General features: G+C 36.4%; 1 protein-coding gene across 2 annotated transcripts in view; it reads right to left on the reverse strand.

The window, feature by feature from the left end:
• Window positions 1–21,063, reverse strand: part of TPP2 (tripeptidyl peptidase 2) — a 52,962-nt gene that overhangs the window by 1,659 nt on the left and 30,240 nt on the right. The window contains exons 20-28 of one of the 2 annotated variants that reach the window (XM_069007638.1): window positions 20,455–20,551; window positions 20,046–20,183; window positions 18,397–18,641; window positions 18,120–18,198; window positions 16,202–16,240; window positions 9,425–9,576; window positions 9,231–9,327; window positions 8,235–8,365; window positions 6,257–6,464 (exon numbers count right to left, since the gene is read on the reverse strand). In XM_069007638.1, coding sequence (XP_068863739.1) covers window positions 6,257–6,464; window positions 8,235–8,365; window positions 9,231–9,327; window positions 9,425–9,576; window positions 16,202–16,240; window positions 18,120–18,198; window positions 18,397–18,641; window positions 20,046–20,183; window positions 20,455–20,551 — 1,186 coding nt within the window. The remainder of the gene's footprint in view (window positions 1–6,256; window positions 6,465–8,234; window positions 8,366–9,230; window positions 9,328–9,424; window positions 9,577–16,201; window positions 16,241–18,119; window positions 18,199–18,396; window positions 18,642–20,045; window positions 20,184–20,454; window positions 20,552–21,063) is intronic. The other variant, XM_069007648.1, reaches the window with a different exon arrangement.

Here is a 21,063-nt window from a genome sequence, read left to right on the forward strand (position 1 = left end):
CTGTTCAGGTAGCAGAAGTGATTCAAACAAAGTAAAACATTTACACAAGATAGCTTTCTCTTTGCAGTATAACAGATGATTCACAGTAGTCATAAACATGAACTTCCTCGAGACTATTTCTGACTTCACAAACATATTTGACTTCAGAACTTTTTATGTAACACAGATATCACTATTTTAATTTTTTGTCACATTTCTAGCTTCTTTAGATTTTCATTCTCTACAGACAACTATATGGCATATTAAAAAGATAATTAAAGAATCACCAACCAGGCAGGTATATTTTTGACCCAGAGAAGCAAAAACCAAATTGAGAATTTTAATACCTAGGTAGTCACAAACTTACTGCAGAAAAAAGTACAAATGTACACAGTGAATGATATATAAAGACAAAGACAGAGAAATGTACATAATTATAAACAAGCAATGAAGACAGGTAAGCATGAAGACAAGCCTCAAGTTTTAGGTCAGCTCCTCACTATTGGTAATTTTTTAAGAAGAGATTATAAAAAAGCTCCTTCTTGAGAACACTATTTCTAAAAAAACAGCTTAAACTCCTTACCAATGCAGTGTTTCACATGAGCAAACCAATGTGTCTACCTAAGAACTACTGTAAAATAAATCAGGTTCTTGACACCCAAACAGGGACAGTCTTCAGGGTGCAGCAAGACTGTTCAAACCATTTCACCAGTTGCAGCACTAAGAACTAGAGCAATCAAGACACTTTCATATATTCCCTTTGGAACACTCAGAGTAAACAAGATACTTTTCATTTTTTACTGAAGAGCGACATAGCAGTAAAAAGTTGGTGAATATGGTCTGTGTCTGTTGTTGGCAGTGTTTATGAAATCTTTTATTAGAGCTTGCTATTCATTGCCCCTCATTCATTACAACATTTTCCTTTGCTCTGACTCCACAATAAAGGTTGAAGACTTCCCACTTAAAATGTCCCATTAAGAAAAGCTAACAAAATCCCTTCAAGGATGTTCAGAAATACGTTTTACATTACAGAAAAAAACTAAGTATTTCTCAAGAATATACACATTAAGGAACCAGAGATCTGAATCTTGCAAGGAGTGAAGAACCTGTCTAGTTTCAGCAGCCTGAACACTTCCATGTAACGTTAATCACATGCACAAGTCTTTGCACGATCAATAAATAGTTAAAAGATAAAAAAGAAATAAACCTAATTATCAAGCAAGTCAAGGTATAATTCTGAAGCTCCAAGATATTATGCCAAGTACTCAAGAGTTGCTCATTCTTCTTCTGTCTTCAAATACTTATTTTGCTGTGTGGAAATATTACTTAAGCTGTTGTAGCTTACAATACACACATATATGCAACAATGAGCATACAGCACCATTCACATACATGATTTTCCAAATATTGCTATTGGAAAAATACTCTGCATGCTGCATTCTCAATCCAATTATTTTGGATATTTTCCTAAAGCAAAACACATTAGCAAACATTTCTGAATAACTGCTCAGTGGATCCATTAGCAGACTTAGTTAGCTAAACTAAACTCAAAAAAAAAAAGAAAAAATTCCCTTCTGTAAAAGATGATAGAACCACAAAACAAAACAAAACAAAAAACCAAACAAAAAAAAATCAAATGAAAAATGCATTGGAGCTCTCAGCAAATATAACATATTGGAGGCTAACCAGAAATAATATCACTGCTCTATGAAGAAAGCTCTTACCTGACCCTGTAAGTTTTGAATGGTTATTGAACATCAGTGATAAAGGCAGGAGGAAAGCCACTTGACAGCATTTCTTTCGTAACAGGGCTTCCTAGAGTTTTTGTGGCAAGAAAACAAAGCATTTTACGAAATACCCTTGCTCCGGCCAAGTAAAAGGTTGGGTATTTCTAAATGAGAAAAAGGTTCTCTGCTGAACCAAAAGGTTGCAAACAATGCTCCAAGAGCTCTTGACATAAGACAATAATTGCTGTCTTAGTGTTTGGAGAAAAACCCCCAATCAACTGTATACAAGCTCAGCAAAACTACTAAAAATTCATTAGCACTTTAGAAGTTACGTACAATGCATGAGTTGCTTTAAAATCAGAATTTGTTTACAAACAAAAGATGTTAGGTAAGAAATAGTACTTTACAACTTATACACATATGGGCCAAATTAAGCCTTATAGATAAAATACTGCAAGCTTTATAAGATCACAGAAGTAAAGGTTATGATTCCTTGATATGTGTAAGGAAAAGGTAAACTGGAGTGCTATTAAGATATAACAGAGAAAACAGCTGCTATCTGAATGTATAAAACAATCAAACCTATTTGTATTATCCAAGACCTAATCGTTAGATGAAAGAATAGTAATGAATTCGAAGTATTTGATATTATTTCATAACTATATAATGAAAATAATAAATTATATAATAAAAATAATGAAGGCCAGCTTTTGCATAACAAGTAATATGGCCCACAGTACAAAGAGCAATAAAAGGGTACTGAGAAAAGGCAGTGCATACTTCTAGGATACTGGAGGGAAAAATTACTATTAGATACTTTATTTCCCAAGCTAATGGCCTGGAATACTATGTGTGGGAGCCAGACCCATGAAAGTGTTTGGATGTCCACCTCCTAACTAGCTGCCTAACTTGCCATTGGCTATAAAGGTACATATTTAGGACAGTGAAATGCTGAAATTATTTCTCCCAAGAAATTTGTAAGGCTGAAGTATTTAAAAGCCAGAAAACACTCTTAAAAAAAGTATGTTTGAATCCAGCAATACTAAAACACCTAACGAAACTTTTCTAGTATCCAAATGTTGTTATCTATGGAAACAGACTTGCATAATCAATTAATTAATCATTTAAAGAGTTGATTAAAAAACACCTATATTTACAGACAGTTAAAATACTAGGTTAAACAATATAATCTGTAGGTAACATACTCCAGCTACTTGTAAAAACACTGAAGTTGTAATGTTTACAATTCCCAACAAACAAGCTTTTTCAGGTTCATATACATCTATGGTAATAAACTAAGCTTTCTTAGCTACATTTGTTGATTTTTCTCTGCTCTGTTAACTGCCCTATCATAAATAAAAACTACATTAATATAAAAAAAATTACTCATTTTTAAGAGAGGGAGGGGAGTTAAGGGAATCAAATATCCAGTAACACATTTTTGGCAGTGACTGAATAAAATCAGCTGGAAGAGACAGCTGCATCTGACAATGCAAACAGTATCAGGAAAAAACAACCCAGGCTAAAGACGTTTAAAAGATAAAACAGAAAGGTATGGGCCTTTTACTTGTTTTTAAACTTATTTTTAAATGTTGAAAGGCATTAAATTCTACAGATTGGTCATTCCCCATAACACACAACATCCCACTACTCTCCTGTAGCAGTTGTGTTTAAAACTGAGGATTTTGGCCTACAAAATTTAAAGCCATGTTCTAGGAAAGAACTAAAGTGCCATTATAAATGTTAGCATAATCAATCAAATACTTTCTTCATAAAGCTGTCTTAACTGGAGTTTATTTGAAATGCTTTTGTGTACACAGGGGACATAAATATTTTCTTTCATGTTTTGTTTAAAATGAACCTTCAGACAATAGCTGAAAGTGTGAACAAATTCACTTACTATCGAAGTAAAGTAACTTCCCTACATACTTGCTACAATATGGTGAAAAGCAAGTTACTTCAATGACAAAAAGACAATTCAAAGGAAGTAACAAATGCCCTGTGGTGCCTAGGTGCTATATTCTGCAGAGGAGAGATGAAACAAGGGACAGTACTTTATTTACTAGAAGGTGAGCAGAAACGCACAGAAAAGTGATGATGCTCTTGATTCCTCTTTAGAAACAGCCTAAAAGAACACATGGCCTCTCTTGGTTTTCAAAAATTTACTTAGCTTTTTAATTACTGACAGCTGCATGAACTTTGATTTATAGGAAGCTTAGAACTAAACACACTTAGAGTAATAATTCTATCTGAAGTCATATATATATATATATATATATATATAATTGAATAATCAGTGCAATATTTAAATGCCTGGTTTCTATCCTTTCTCACTCAGATGTTCCATCTTTCAAGTGCCAGTATCACACAGCCATTCTAGATAAAAGAAGAGCTCCACATTTTCTCTCCAACACACTGCTTTAGAATAAGCTGTCCCTTGACAACTCTCCTTTGAAGGACATTCACACAAGGTCTATCCCTATCTGACTTGACTGCTCCACTTTCAAACCTCTTATGTCTGTGCTGGTTTAGGATGGGCTAATTAATTTTCTTCACAGTAGCTGATATGAGGCTGTGTTTTTGATTTGTTCTGCGAACAGTGTTGATAACTCAGGAATGTTTTAGCTGTTGCTGAGCAGTGCTTGCAGAGTCCAGACCTTTTCTGCCTCTCATCCCACTCCACCAGTGAGAAGGCTGGGGGTGCCCAAGAAGCTGGGAGTGGATAGAGCCAGAATAGCAGACCCCAAGTGAACAAAGGGATATGCCATACTATATGACACCACACTCAGCATATAAAGCTGGGTAAGAAGGAGAAAAGGGGAAATCGGGAAATCATTTGGAGTGATGGTGTTTGTCTTCCCAAGTCACGGTTGCATATGATGGAACCTGGCTTTCCTGGAGATGGCTGGACACCTGCCAGCCCATGGGAAGTGGTGAATGAATTCCTTGTTTTGCTTTGCTTGCATGCACAGCTTTTGTTTTACCTACTGAACTGCCATGTTTGCACCCTGCAAGTAGCTCTGTAGCTCTCATGACAATCAGTTTAGATTTCAATTTGAGTAATAAAACTCAAAAAAGTAGGAAAAAGAAGACACACTACATAAACAAGATGGAAGTTATTTCCATGTGAAATGCTACAAAAATCTAGAAAAGTTTTGTTGGTCCTTTAGTACCAATTTAACAATATAGAAGAATCTATTTTCAGAGCAAAATCTGAATATTTGACAAATCCATGGTTAAGCCAGTCAAAGAGAGAGGTTCAATTCCTCATCTGTAGAATTCAAATCAGAGTTACTTATTCCAGGCCCAGAGCACACAGCTCAACAATGTTATCTGTCTTGAAATAAAAGCCAAAGAGTGAAACACCAACAAAACATCTATATTGGCATTCTTCCACAGAAATTATTCCCATCAGCTTTAAAAAATAAAAAACAGGAGACAGAAGTAAACCAGGGGTTACTGTACTGGAACAAAGTATTGCATTTACAAACAGACAGCAAGAAAATCATGTGCCAAACAATATGATTGAAGAACAAAATCTGCTACCACATATTATAATTAGTTAATGATTAGAAGAGATATGCTGAAAAGATGTATGTGTACAAGGACATATACATTAATTTGAGGAGGGTAAGCACCATCAACCTTCTTGATCAAGCCTCCACCTAAAGCACAAGTTCTTACAGGAAGTTTATCTACTGTCAGGGAAGTTAGATGTTTTTGTTCTTTTTTTTCTTTACTCTTAGAAGTTTCTCTTTTGTAACTATCTGAAGTGCTTTGGTAATTTTATGTAATTATCAACAAGTACCCTGGTCACTCCATCTTCCACTAAAACACAGCCATATGTGACAGTTAAGTTCAGAAACTAATTAACACCAATAGCTCAAAAGTTAAAAATACAAAGTCATAGCCTCTCTAAATTAAAAGCTACAGGAATTATCACCAACAATGGATTTTTTTCCCCTCTGAAATTGCTGTCTTGAATGAAGGAGAAAAAAAATTCAGCTCTCAGGATCAGGAACTCTGAAATGTCAGGGAAGCCTGTGCTAATAAACATGTAAGCATAATTATTTCCAAGGGTTTCTTCCTTTACCTCTACAGACATTACTGACAGCAAAACACAAAACTTCTCTTGTCCATAGTGTGGAAGAAGCTACAGCATGCAGGACTGAACAGGGTATGGATGCTGCACACTTCTGTGTGTACAGCTACAACAGCACACAGGTTAATCAAAAATATTCCCTGGAAAGTACAGAAAGAAGCAATTCAATAAAGGAAGCAGCTTTTTTGTGGAAATCTGGTACTGTCTTACACCCTTCCCATAATCTCTACATTCACTTGCACAGAGATGGGCTTACCATGGATTTGACAGGCTTGGCAAAATCTCCGTGGAAAGAGGTCATAAAGGAAGCACAACATACAGGGACATCATGGAAAAGCAGAAGAGAGGAATGTACAAGGCTGTACACACAAAGGCAGTGCATAATTCCAGAAAAACAACATCAGAAAACCCAACATGCAAATGAAAAAAATCTGCTCTGGTCTCTTACCTTGCTGTCAAAAAGATCAGTCCATTTTGTTGTTTCCCAGAATGTCTCTGTCAAAGCTTCCGAGCAGCTCTCATGATCCTCATCTTTGCCTTCTGCATCACTGGAAGCAGCCCCTTCTTGGGTCTGCAGATGAAGAAGTTGGTCAGCCAGTGCACTTCCCTTTCGACAAAGTGCATCCACTAAAGTACTCTTCTGTTTTTCCATTTCACTAGGGAAAGAAAAAACAGTATGAAAAGTATTTAGAGCCTTTTGCAGATACCTCCTTAAGAACAAAAACAGTGCTAACTCAGTTTAAGTTAAAAAGTTTACAGTAATTAGTACACACTGATGTCATGAAGATTTTTTTGCCTTTTCTTTTATACCCCTGTTATACCTTTTTACAACTTCTGTATTCTTAGTGCTTTTTGCCTACATTCTTGGACTTGTTTATTCAGCTAGGAGACTAAACATTTTAGAAGCTTCATAAGTAAGGGCTGAGTGTGCCCCAGACCCCAAGGTCCTCTCCAGAACACATTCTGTAAGCCAAGATAGAACCACCCAGGGGAAGGTTCCTTGGGGAGGGGGGCTCACTCAAGCCTCTCACTGGAGAATTTTTGATAGACATGCTAATTAGTAAGACCTATAATGTTATACCAGATCTTTTGAGAGTGGGCATTGTGGCATGCATTTCAGTGCATTCAACCTGGACATGTGCACCTAAGGATCCTTAAAATAAATACCAAGGTAAAATCGCTTTTACCCTTCTAACCGTGTATGACTCTTGATTTTAAGACCAGGAAAAGGCATCAATACAAAATGAAAATAAGCAGAAAGATAATTTTTTAAGAAAGGCTATTTACTATAAATTAAACTAATCATAAAAGATTACCTAAAGACACTATTCATTAAAGATACTCAATCATTCTTCTGCACATGAAATGCCTTAGATGACTTACGGCAAGGACAACTCAGGATTCTAAAAGTAAGCCAGCATCTAGAAATACAGCTTTATAGTTCCTGGCATTGTAAACAGAGAGTGAAATCCACCACTAACATAAGCAGATACAATTCTGCTGACTTCAAAGGAATTGCATCCATTTAAAGCATTGAATTTGGTGTTCAATTTCAGATGTTATATTCAAACCACATGACCTAATGGATCAACTTACCAAGAAATGTTTAGAATGAAGTTTATTATGTCAAGGCTTTGCTTTTATATCAGCAATTCTAGAATTGCACACAAATCTGAATTCAGGATAGCTAGAACAGACAGACTAGCTTTACAACTCAAATCTGGTATTTTATAGATAATCAACACAGATGCATCTCCCATTTTAAGGGCCTAGTATTCAGATCTGCTGTTACTAAAAGAGCACCATGCTACACACAGCAAAATCCATCTCCATCTTCTCTTATTCTCCAGCCTAAGGTGTCACCTTCAAAATACTGTCTTCCTAAGGATATATATAGTGATAGCACAGAGGAACAATCTAAAACTAAATAAGAACAATGGGTCTCAAAAATACTCTGAAGCACATCATCACACTTTTCACAAATGAAATTTTTTGCAAGCAGTTACTTCTTAGGCTGGTGTAAATTTTGTCTTCAAACACAGATCTGAAAGGTTGCAAAACATAAAGAAAAGGCAGATAGCATTCAAACAGATACTTCTACCGATACTCCAGTGGTCCCTCTGATCTTAGATTAAGCTTGATAAAACAACTTAATATCCCATTTTTCTGATACATTTACATCCTGAAAGCACCCTTGTTTATTTTATTGAATAAATAAAAAATTGGAAGTTTCAGTGTCCCTGCATTCTGGAGATATTTAATAAGAGAACATAATAATTGTATAGTCATATTTTAAATTGCCTGTGCCACAATAAAATAATACAAGCTATCAAAAAAAGTTACAGTCATTCCATTTCTTACATGCAGAGACAAAGTACATAGACTACAGAAATAGGATGCAGGAAAATTATTTACTGGGTAGGTACTTTTTTATAGTAGTTGCATCAGGCCTGGGATCAGTCTTCATGGCAAAATATACTGCTAATGCTGTTTGATCAATATGAGAGATTACTGTATTTGCAGCTTCAACGATTTCATCAAGTCTTTTCATTCGTTCCTAAAAGCAGAATATAAAAAGATGTTCAGCACCATGAAATCACACTACTTCATTGTTGATTCTACTAACATTAGGGTGATTGCAAAGCTATGCAGAAATAACATTTGATAATTCAACATGCTCTTTTCTCCACTTCATTCAAATTTTGCTTAAAGAACTCTGAAAAGTCTTCAAGATTTCCTGCATGCTTAGTCCATTTCACTGAAAACAAACTGAAATAGGAGGTTGGTATATGCAAAATGCAGAGAAAGAAAATCACCTTTCAGTACAAATCATACTCTTACATAATGCAGCAGTTATTCAATTCAGAAATAAATACCAAATCAGAACCAAATAAAAATATTCAAGCTAGTGGCATATGCACAAAAGTGTTTGTCTTCAAGATAAAAAAAAAACCCACATGCAAACTCTTCTGTTCACAGCTCCCATTTTTGAGGACAATGATGGAAGAACCTGGATTTAGCTGTGTTACTTTAGGGGGTAACTGTCCTCAGTTGTCTGAGTCATGCTGCTAGGAGAAATTACCAGTGCAGAAGAGGAACAGAATTGGGATGTGTGTTTGTCTCAGTAGCCACCATTCAGAATAAAACTGTTGTAGACTAAGTATGCAAGAAAATTTACAATCTGTTTAACTGAACAAGGCATAACTTGATGAGCAAACACACTCTGGTTAGGCATCCTTTCTTTTATTCTGCTGTGGGATTAAGTAAATCACACTCAAGGAAGGCACCTGTCACTCTAATTAGAAATTTCTGCTTTTTAATACTGAGTACACTCCAATTTCAAGTGCATACAAAGAAAGGCTCAGTTGCTTAAGCTACATGGATGTATTGAGACAAATCAAGTGTAAGAAGTGTTAAATAACCTTTTCAGAATCCAGCTGATGAAGTCTTGCAACATACAAAGGAAGATGATTAGGAAATGCTTCTTTCAACTCACTATACATGTCAGTGGTATCCAGCCTAGAAAATAGAAGGATATAGCATGAAAGACAGATTTTGAGTATTTTTGTGAACTTCAAGCTGCTTCAAGCTTGTGTAGTAATGACAGCAGACATACTTGGTCATCCACTGTATTTTTAGGTCTCTTAAAGCTTCAGCAAATTCTTCTTTTGCATCTTTTTCTTTTTCCTGTTCTTTTTCTTTCTCTTTGCTGCCATTTTTACTCTTTGATGGTGATGGTATCAGATGATAGTGAACAGTAAGGACATCCTGGAGGTGGGAAAAGAGACAGATACTGAGAGGGACACAGTACACTTTTTTCTGATGTCATATGAAAGCTACATCATAGCCAGCAACTACTCTGAGCTACACATACAGTGAGTAAGGGTTCTGAGAGCAAAGATATTAGACAGCAAAAATTCAGGAATTGCTTTAAGTTTTTATTCTAAGCAATGCAAGAATGTAAATATTAAAACAGCATACTAGGTATAAGAAAAGAAAGCCTAAAATTTAGCCACTTTGACATTTTTACATTCACATAATTTTACATAATATTAGTTAAGGAATAAGGAAGGTGTTTTTCTGTTTGTTTGTTGATAAAAAAAGCAGATAACTTGGTTAAAAGGCTAAGGGAAAAAAGACAGAGATCCTATCCTACAAATCTGGCAATAAACAAATGAATAAAGATGGCTGAATTCTAAAAAATAATACCACAGTAGGATAAACATGAAACATGTCACAGGATATGTTTATTCCTCCCAAGATACTATTTCTTCCATGTGCATACTGAATTAGCTGATGCATCCACAGTCAACTGATTTCCAGTTTGCTGCCACAGACTTTCCAGTTTCACCTGTATCTCTGTTCTAATTAAGTAGACACAACAGCAAGATTTTTTTTTTAAACCTTAAATGATAGCATAGAAATATCACTATAGTTGGAGTTCACGCTACACCAGTCAATAACCACGAGAAGATCAGTTACAGCTATTTAAAAGAAAAATCCTAACTCAGACCATGTTCTTGAAGTTACATAGAAGTTTGCAAATAAGGTAGCATTAGACTTCATTCATTGCTTCTAAAACATCAAACTGCTGAGTGAGGCCATTTCCTTCTTTTTGGTTTTAATGTTGCAATCTTTAAACAAGCCTCTCCCTACAGAGTGAGGGCACATATCCCATTACTTTACATACCAGATATTTCACAGAGAAGATCATGTAAGTTTAAATCCTCTAGATACCTCTACTCTGTTTCAACACAATGCAAAATATTGAGCTGCATGCTCAATTACTGTAGCAATTTAACTATTCTTACCAATTATTGCAGAATACATTTGTGGGAATACTTCCCATAAACCAAGTCAGTGCTGTGTAATAAAATGAACCCTTGTGTACAAGATGGAGTTAAAGTTACTTAAATAGCAAGTAAAAGGGTGACAGAAACTGCAGAACGGGACTTCAATATTACACTTCTGAAACATTCAAAAATCATGATGCAGAAAAATTTTATTTGAACTTATAGTTCAAACAGAGCAGCATCTTGCTGTGGGTTACTGAACACAATACTGGTAAAAGTGACTACAATATCCCCTTAGAACAATTTTTCCAGCTTTAAGTATTTTAAACACTTTTAAATACATTTAAATATTTTTTGAAAACTAGTTTACATAACTAATCTGCATTAACGTGTAGCTTTCACAGGAGCTATCCTGCACACATGCATTTCAAGTACGAAGTGCATGACCAGTCAGTACACCTAAATGAGCCTCCAGCAAGACCTAGGCCAGAGCATGATAGAACAGGTCATGGAAGTAAGTACACACAGGAGGAGGTCAGGAACATGGTGTGGGGCTCACTAATGTAAATAGAAGAGCAGAAAGAAACAATACAGTTCACTAAAGCAAACCAAACATTCTAAGAAGTCTAATTAGCTAGTTCAGCACAAGAATCTTAATTTACAATGTTTTCTAAAAGATGTCCTCCCTCTATTGAAACTACTATTTTCCTACAAAAGAAACCTGACATTGTAAGAAATACTCTTCCAATAGTTGAGGATTTCCTTCTTGAAAGTCCTTTTTCATTTCACTTGGCAATGTATTTTTGGAGTTACATATATAGATGACCTCTGCATTCTCAAGCCTTGTCTATATGAGAAGGCTCTGTAACTCTGATTTAAGTTTCAAACCAAACATAATTGGATTAACAAAATCTCACTTATGTGGATGAACACTTGCATTTTGAGAGACTAATCCCATGTAGCTAAACCATCAACAGTAAAATGTCATCTCCCCTTTCTCTGACATTGGTACTTTTGGTCTCATGAGGTTCTGCAAGCCTCACAAGCTCTGACCATTGAAAGGAAAACAATGAGCTTCAGACCTAGGCACCCTCCTCTCAAAAGAGCTTACAGAGCACACTTCTCCACAGACCTCAAACTTACTTCACGGGATAAATAAAGTTTAGGTGTTTATCACATTTAACTAAACTATTACAAGGCCTTAAGATGGACTGAAGGCTTCTTTATTTATTTTATCTGCAAACACTAGGATCATCTATAACACTTGGTAACTCCCCAGATACCAGAAGATTTCAGAATGGCACTGTCATTGCCATTACAGAAACATTCATCGTTAGAGACTAAGGAGAAGAAAGGCAGCTCTTCACAATTCAGCAGTTCAGTGTGTTTTCTTATTCAAACTTCTGACAGGAACAGAATTCCTAGAGTAGTGTACGGGATTTCATTTTATATATAACTATAAAAAGATAAAGAGCTATAGACAGAGAAAGACAGCAAGTGAGCATATTATCCACTGAAAAAATTTCTTTAAGGAAACTTTCAAATTTATCCTTTAGAAAGATATGCAGTATTGGGAAATTGGGAAGCACACAGGATATGCACTTTGGTCAGTGTACTCTGTGGAGTATCATAATCCTCACTGGGTTTACTATGAACTACAAACTGCACACATAAACAAGCACAGTGCCCTCAAAACAGTCACGTTTTAAAAGAGGTTAATTAACAGTTAATTTGGCTTCCAAATTTCAACTTCGATTTCTCTCTGGTGTTTTAACATCTAGTACTTTACATGTAAAAACACATATAAAACTATTGTTATTTGTACTTCAAAGCATTCACAGCAAAACTAACCACAGGGAAAAGAGCTCCCTCTAGGAACACATCCCAGGTCTCATTTTCCATTTAATAAGTATCTTCATATTAATGCCTGTCTGCACATAAAGGTGAATATACATATGGAATCTGAATCTGTTTTAAGATGCATACAATTTGTGCAGTGTTGCTTATTTTTATGGCAACTCTCACTTAACAGAAAATTAATTAAGCTTCTTGAAGTCACCAGGCAGGCTTACACAAAATTTTATCAGACACATACTTCATCCTATTTTTGAACACCTCATGATTAAACAGGGATAGTATCTTAATGCTCAAAGGAAGTCACCCTTTTTCATTTGACTTCACAATGGTATTTATTAGTCTTCCACTAGTACTTATCAATACCTGCATAATGCATGTCTTGCTTCAAACTGGAAGAAAGGATAGCAGAATAGGGAGAAAGGTGTAGAAACTTTCCATCCCTTCGCTAATTGTTACATATTGCTGTTCAAAAGCTGCATTATGTAAACCAACAAAAAATTAATTCTTACAGACCAGAAAACGTCAATTATATGTTTTTCATTCTAACTATGTTCTGGACAAAGCTTGGAGACAAGTGGAAAAAGTAATCATATTGTAACTGCATTACAAAGGAAAACAAAGACACCTGTTTATTATGTGGAGAGAACCCCTTAACATTTTTGTACAGTTATAAAAGAATTAACTGTCTTTGGAAAACTAGGCTGCTATTTCCTGGCATAACCACAAACTGCTTTTATGCAAAACAGAGATGCAGTCAGGCAGACTGAAACCTGCTGAACATCCAGGTCCAGAGGGTGATCAGTGACACACAGTTGGAGGTCAGCAACTGTGTGTCCCAGGGGTCAATTCTGGATTGAACCCTGTTCAATGTCTTCATTAATTACCTGGATGATGGGGAGGAGGGCATCCTCAGCATGTTTGCTACTAACACCAGACCGGGAGGAGTGGCTGATATGCCAGGAAGTCTGCTGCCATCCAGAGGGAACTCAAAAAGCTGCAGAAATGGGCCCAACAGAAGCCTCACAAAGCTCAACAAAGGTAAGTGCAAGAACTGGAAAAGAATAAATCCAGGCACAGTACATGCTGGGGGCCATCCAGTACAAAAGTAGCTTCGCATCCTGGTGGACACCAGGTTGAACAGGAGCCAGCAGCATGCCCTAGTGGCAAAGAGGGCTCCTAATATTACAAGAGGGCCTGGACCTGTCTTTGAAACATATGAAAAATCTACACATATATTTTGACTGTCTACATCACAAAAGAAACATATAAACAAGTTTTCTGTGCTGGTAAATATCCTAACTGCATGTAAACTTATGACAGGGCAAGGTCAATATCAAAATTTTTAAACTAGGAAGGCCTTTGAGTTGCATTCTCAGCAAAATGTGTTAATTAATAGATCTCTTGCAGAACAATGCTTTGAAATACACAGGTGTTTTATTTCACAGAATATACCGAGTTGGAAGGCACGCGAGCATCATCAAGTCCAACTCCTGGCCCTGCACAGCACCATCCCCTAGAATAAGACCATGTGCCCAAGAACATTGGCCAAACGCTTCTTGAACTCTGTCAGGCTGGTGCTGAGACCACTTCCTTGGAGAGCCTGTTCCAATGCCCAACCACTCTGTGGGTGAAGAACCTTTTTCTAATATCCAACCTAAACCTCCCCGACACAACTTCAGGCCACTTCAGGTCCTGTCACTGGTCACCACAGAGGAGACCAGTGCCTGTGGCTCCACTTTCCCTCATGACAAAATTGCAGACTGCAGTGAGGTCTCCCCTCAGTCTTCTCTCCCCCAGCTGAACAGACCAAGTGCCCTCAGCTGCTCCTCATGCAGCTTCCCCTCCAGGCCCTTCACCATCTTCATTGCCCTCCTCCGGACACTCTCTAATGGTTTCATACCTTTCTGATATTGTAGCACCCAAAACTGCACACAATATTCCAGGTGAGGCTGCCCCAGTGCAGAGCAGAGCAGGACAAACCCCTCCCTTGCCTGGCTGGCAATGCTGTCTGTGCCTGATGCACCCCAGGACATGCTTGGCCCTCCTGGCTGCCAGGGCACTGCTGACTCATGTTCAACTTGCCATTGACCAGGGCCCTTTCCATGGCACTGCTTTCCAGCATCTCATTCCCCAGTCTGTCCATATATCCAGGGTTGCCCCATCCCAGGTGCAGAATCCAGCACTTTCCCTTGTTGAACTTCCTATGGTTGATGATTGCCCAGCCCCCTATTTTGTCAAGGTCTCTCGACAGGGCCTTCATGCCTTCAAGGGAGACAACAGCTCCTCTCAATTTAGTATTGTCTGTGGACTTGCTCAGTATCCCTTCCATCTCGTGTCCAAGTCATTTATGAAGATGCTGAAGAGCACAGGGCTGAAGATGGAGCCCTGCAGAAATCCACTAGTTTATTTGCTGCTAGTACACTGATTAGTAATGGAATTACTAATCCATTAGTAGATGGAAGTAACAAAAAGGACAGTTTTTATCTGGGCTTGAGTGGTTTTACTGCTCAGATCTGATCACAAATCTCTGTTCTAAAACCAAAGGAAAAAAACCCCAACAACCAAAAAGAAAACCCCAAAAGACTACAACCTCTGGAATCTGTTTAATAGTTTTGTTATTCAAATTGTATTATTATGAGAGTTTAATTCCCTTGTTAGAGATTCACTTAGTGAAGATCTTATACCCTATTCAGCAGGAAGCCATGCATTCACATGGGATTTTAAATTATCTTTCTAAAGGTGATCTGCATGATTTTCAGGTATGAAAATAAAACTCAGCAACGTACATTAAAATCCTGCTTGGAAAGCCTAATCACATTCCCACACGCTTATTACACCAAGAACAGAGTAAGTTAGCAGGTTCAGCTTCCAGCTCACTATTCACAAAATAATGGACTGGACACATAACTATAAACTATATTATTCATAGTTCTTAGGTCTTACTTCTAACAAGAATCCTGACTAATCTGCATGTCACTCGAGAACAAAGTACCTTGAAATCAACAGCAAGTAAATACCCTTACAACTTAAGAACAAGAAAAAACCCAGTAACGTTATGTAAGTAGTCTAGTAAAATATTTTTTTGCATCTTTTAAACAAACTGTTTCACACTCTGCTGGCAAATTATTGTATGACCTGATGTGAAAATATGAGAAAGCACAATATTAAACATTGTTATATTAAAAGTCACCCCCTTTCTAAACTATCCTATACACGCTCCAAAATTCAGTCTGTGAATATTACTACCTGCTACATGACTGTATGAACTCTAGCTTCCTACTGTATACTTTTTGTGGCTGTAAAGAAGACAACTCTCAATTTAGTAGACTGGGAATACAGTTATATATTCAATTATTCAATTCAAATTAAAGTGTTAGGTTCATATTTAACTCTTAACCTGCAGACAGAATAGGCAGAAATGCTTGCCACAAAAAATCTTGAGCACAAAGACTGAACATTCCTGAATATTTAATAACATGAAAAATTGCAGACCACTAACACCACATGCATTTTTACAGCACTTATTGCAGAAGTATACAGATGCACACGTGCCTCTCAGCTATGTGTTACAGTAGTGTTTTGTCATTCTACCAGTAAACATACTTAAGGTGCTGAAGTAAGTAACTCAGGTCTAAGCAGGTAGATGAAGGAGACAAATTAAAAACCAAGACTGGTAGACAAATTCTTTAAGTCATATGCAAAAAGACTTCAGTATATCTTTTTCAAAAACTAACATTCAGTACCTTTTTAAATTTTCCTTGTCGCTTTGCTGCAGACTGCCCCTGGGAGTTAGAATAACACACTGTAAGAAAACATGCACACACCACACAGGATGGAGACACCTTCTCTGTACAATTAATAGTTATACTTCCAACCTACAGATTTCCAACCCTTAGAGAGTCATATCTATGATCAAACATGCTCTTAAAGCATGCCCTTTCAGGTTTTTAAAATTAATAAACCAATGCATCATTGTATATACAATCCATTACTCCTGCAATATAAGCAAGTGTTGTTAACCACTTAGCTTCAATTAATAAATTACAGAAATTCAGCCTTAGAATTTTAGCTTTTTGACTGTTTAGTGGCATTGTTCTATTTCATAATAAATATAGACAAATTAAGATACATTTTCCCTTACCTTGCATCTACCCACTGACTTAGAGACAACTTTGCTGCCTAGTCCTCCTTTTTTTGTCTCCTGGTACGTATTGAGGTTCACTAAAGGCAGCAGAAAGTATCAGATGCTATTTGATACCATCCTTTTTCCATTGAAAAATGACCATAAGAGTAATGCTTTAGACTATGACATGAGAGACACTTCAGCTAGAATGTCTTTCTGTGTAAGGTCTCAAGTATTCCCCATCACATGAAATTTGACAGGCTGTATCTATCTCCTGCTTCCTATCCCAGAAACCACTGTACATAGCCACTTAGTCTGGTTTTAAAATAGAACATGCAAGAATTGCAAACAGTAGTTCAAGGAAGTGCACAGTTCTAGCTAGGGAAACTAAATTAGACTAGTGTAACAGATTTATCATGGAATTTCATAAAAGCACATTTGCAACCTTGCAGGAATCACAAATATTAAACTAGGTGTTTTAGAGCTCCTAGTTACTGGGTTTTTCCTCACTGACACAAATTCTCCTGATACATTCTCACCTGCAGTTACATGCAATCTGCCCCAGAAGTACTAGCTACAACCAATTCAGATTGAATTAACTAAACTTTTATGCTCAACAAGATCTAAAGGTACATGCCAACCTACTCACAGAAACTTATTTTCTATGAAGCTGTATTCTAGTTTCATACATGTTGTTCAGCCATATCTAGTGGTATATGGACACAGATCAACTACCTCTGAGTACTAACAATCACCAGGATTGACTAAAATTTAGTCTCAGGATTACCATCTGTTTAAAAACAGCTAAGGGAATCTTCTAAACACTGTAGCACCAGATACACAGAAAAGTGACATGGTTACTATAATCACTGTTGCATTATAGTCATACAAGTTAAAAAACATTTTTCATGGGATGCTGTGTTATGAGCAAAAAGATCCTTCTTTTTCTAGCATCACACACAGATCTTATACTATTTTGCTGAAGCATACAGTCATACTAGTGGTTGACAACATCAGTGTGCAGCAGGTAAGAAAATCTGTTGGTGTATTTGAGTCAGCACAATTCCTACTACTTGGTAATGGTAACATATATGTGTTTAGAAAGCACGTGTTTTTGCTGAAAATTGCATGCATGCAACAAAGAGTCTTACAGAACCAACATGCACATAACACTATATGCACGTATTTTTCATTCAAAAATTACATTAAGCTACGGAGTTACATATGTTCAATTTTAAAGGCTCCACACCAACAAAAAAGCAGTTGCTTATAGAAATAAAAGATTTCAGACTAAAAGAATTAAAACTCATAATTTAGATAATGCAATGAAATTTGAAATTAGAAGATGAAAATAATAATAGAACTACTTAGAAGTTACGCTGACTTTATAGTGAAACAACTGCTTCTAAAATGTATTATGTTACCAAATCTAATGCTCTTTAAAGTACTAACGCCATACAATACAGCACTTCCTGGCATGCCATTTGCTCACTTGAAAGAATTTCAGAAAAAACCCCATCATCCATTCATATACTCACAGCTTTCTTTCCAAGTTCTGTTTTAGACAGAGTAAGACTTCCTGCAAGGTAACATCCTGGTCCTGCTCCTTTAGGTATTCTGTTCAAAGAAAGTAAGCCCAGTGTTAAACCCAGATTCACTAAGGTTCCATGGAAACTACAATAAAGAAGCTAAGCAGGGGAAGAGCGACACAAGGAATTACCAAGCCTGGACAGGTAGACACTATTAAAGTATCATTTTAGTGAGGTGCAGAGGCAGTTGCCTAGAGGCAATGAGAAAAACAACTTCATCACTTACTTGTCATCAGGCAGAGAAGTAACAAAGAATGGCTGACTGTGTTTTGGTGGTAACGTCAAACTGTTGGATTTCTTCTTCCCTAAGAGAGCAAGACTATGGTTTTCATAAATATCTAAGCTCAAGGTACTAGACAACCTGTGAGAAACAATAAAGGGCAGGTCTTTGATGCGATCCAGCTCACTGTTCTGCTCATGACGAATTTGTAACCGAATGGTATAATCTCCTTTTTCCAGTTTCACAGAATACTGAAAGAAAGAAGTTCTCATAAATGTCAGGATTAAATATTTCACCATTCATAAAAAGCCCCGAAGCCCAGAAATAAGACAGTCATGCTCTTGATCCTTATAGCTCTAGCCATTTAAACTATACCAGATTGTTTGGTTTTGGAATGTCCTGAAAACAAGAGTGTTTTCAAGACATGATAGCAACCAAAACACATTTTGTACTGACTGAAAAAGAAATTAAGTTTTCAGACCACAAAACAGGCTGACATAATACAGTATTAAAATAGGAACAAATTAACTGTTAAAATAATAATCAGAATTCCTGTTATGCTTTCACTTCAAAACCTCTGCAGGTTTGCCTTAATACACTTTCAATTTACTATGTTGGGGTGCTTTGCAGTTTAGATCACAGAACACCTTCTCCTGTCCCGAACACTGTACCAATTTTCACACCAAGGGACTCAGTATTCCTGTGAGATACAGTTTAAAGAGCTGACAGACTCTTTGTCCTGAGCTTGTTACTCAGGAAGATGCAGATATTGTCTCCGTTACTTTAAAAAATCCCCCAAAAAACCAAAACAAGCAACAACAGAACTAAAAACTAGGAAAACAATGCAATTTCTGAAAATAATTGATAAACTTTAAAGCATGTCTCTTGAAACTATCTTTTGTACACTTCCAGAATGATCAATCTATCAAAGTTAACATTAAATTGATGATATTCAACTGTGATTTTAGATTGGTAAAAAACAGTTTCAAAACAAAAAAAAATTATGAAAAATGCTTCTTTTGTGATTTTTTTTTTCTTTTTTTCATTTCTCCCTATTTCCTCCATGATCTAGACACACAGTCTGTTACAGCAGAGATTGCCACAGAGGGTAGAGTATCTACAAGTGTTGTGCAAAAGATGGCAACAGAAAGCAAAAAAAGCTGAAGCATTAAAAAAGCTGTTTGAAGATATCAACAGCACAGAGGACAACATTCATGAATACAGAAGCCTCTGCTCTATCAGCACACTACAGTCAGACTACAGGAAAAATAATGGATCCTTTCCACCTTGCACAGAAAAGTTTAAGGTATTGTCTTTGTAAAAAACCAAAATAAAGAACAACATGATTTTGAATTCATTTCTTGAGAGGCACCAAGCAAAATCATAAGAAATCAGAAGTTAGCAGCTTTTCTTCTTTCTCCTTCCTCAGGAGAGAAAAAAACCCAACATGTTCTATTCCATGGACACACATCTGAGTTTTTTTGATAGAGATGCATCATCATTGAACCTTCTATGTCTTCTTGTGAACATATAAGAACATTAAAACTACACATCAAGAAATGTTAAGCGCTAACAAGAGGCTTGGGAGGTGAAAAAGAATGAATATTTTCACAGTCTACAGCAAACAGAAGGAAATAGAGTACATTACTCTGTACCTGGTGTGGATAGGCATCTCCTGAACCCATTTGTCTTTTGTTCTGGTCAAAAATAATCCAGAGCTGACTATCAAACTCAGATTCGTACAACAATTCACAAAGAAGTGGACAGCTTGGAGTTACTTCTCCACTCTTAGGCTATTAAAAGAAAGGTTAAAACATTTAATCTACTACAGAATAAAACAATTACAATCTTTACATACATATTCAAAGAGGTAACTGAACTGTAGCCTGTTTCAAGCAACAGTTGATTTTGAAGTGGACCAAATGGAATTTTGACTGTAGAGCATCTAGAGTGTGAATCTAGACCTCTTTTCTGAGAGAAAGCTAGTTAAAATTAAGACCTGGTTTTAGAAAACATGCTATGTTTATCAATAACTTAAAAAAAACCAACTACCATAACCCTTACCTGATGGAAGTTATAGGTCAAAATCATCTCATACAGTTGACGATTATTTGGCAAAATATCTCTGGAGCCCAAAGGTCTTATTTTTGCACTCACTGGTCTGCAGTTAAACAACAAAAGGTACTCTTGAGAAACATGTATCTTCTATCAAAATTTGTCTTGCTTAAGTAGAAGCATGTTCTGAGGTACAACTGAATTCAGCACATGCCATAACATCTCATATATTGTAACTATCAAAGCAGCATAAATTCCTCAGTTAAAATTAATGTCAGTCCAAAAACAAGGTTTACTGACACTACAGACACTGCTAAAAAAAACAAAAAAAGCCAATGTAGTAAGCATATCTCAATGCTCAAAATTAAAGGCCATTAGAAGTTTAAGGGAAAAAAAAAAATCAGGTTCCATTTCTAGTATCCATGCTGAAATCAGTACTTGTACTCATAACTGAAAGATTAATGACACTGCAATTAGAAGACAGAACAATTGATAATTCCTTGTTATAGGAGGTTATATCTTCAGAGAATGCAAGAAGCCTTACAGAAATCTGAGTAGTAACACAGAAGAATGTACACTACAGAGTGTCTATGTTAACTCAGACACAGTTGGGAAAAG

Source organism: Aphelocoma coerulescens, chromosome 1 (genome assembly GCF_041296385.1).
Source record: "Aphelocoma coerulescens isolate FSJ_1873_10779 chromosome 1, UR_Acoe_1.0, whole genome shotgun sequence".
In the NCBI taxonomy this organism is placed as follows: domain Eukaryota; kingdom Metazoa; phylum Chordata; class Aves; order Passeriformes; family Corvidae; genus Aphelocoma; species Aphelocoma coerulescens.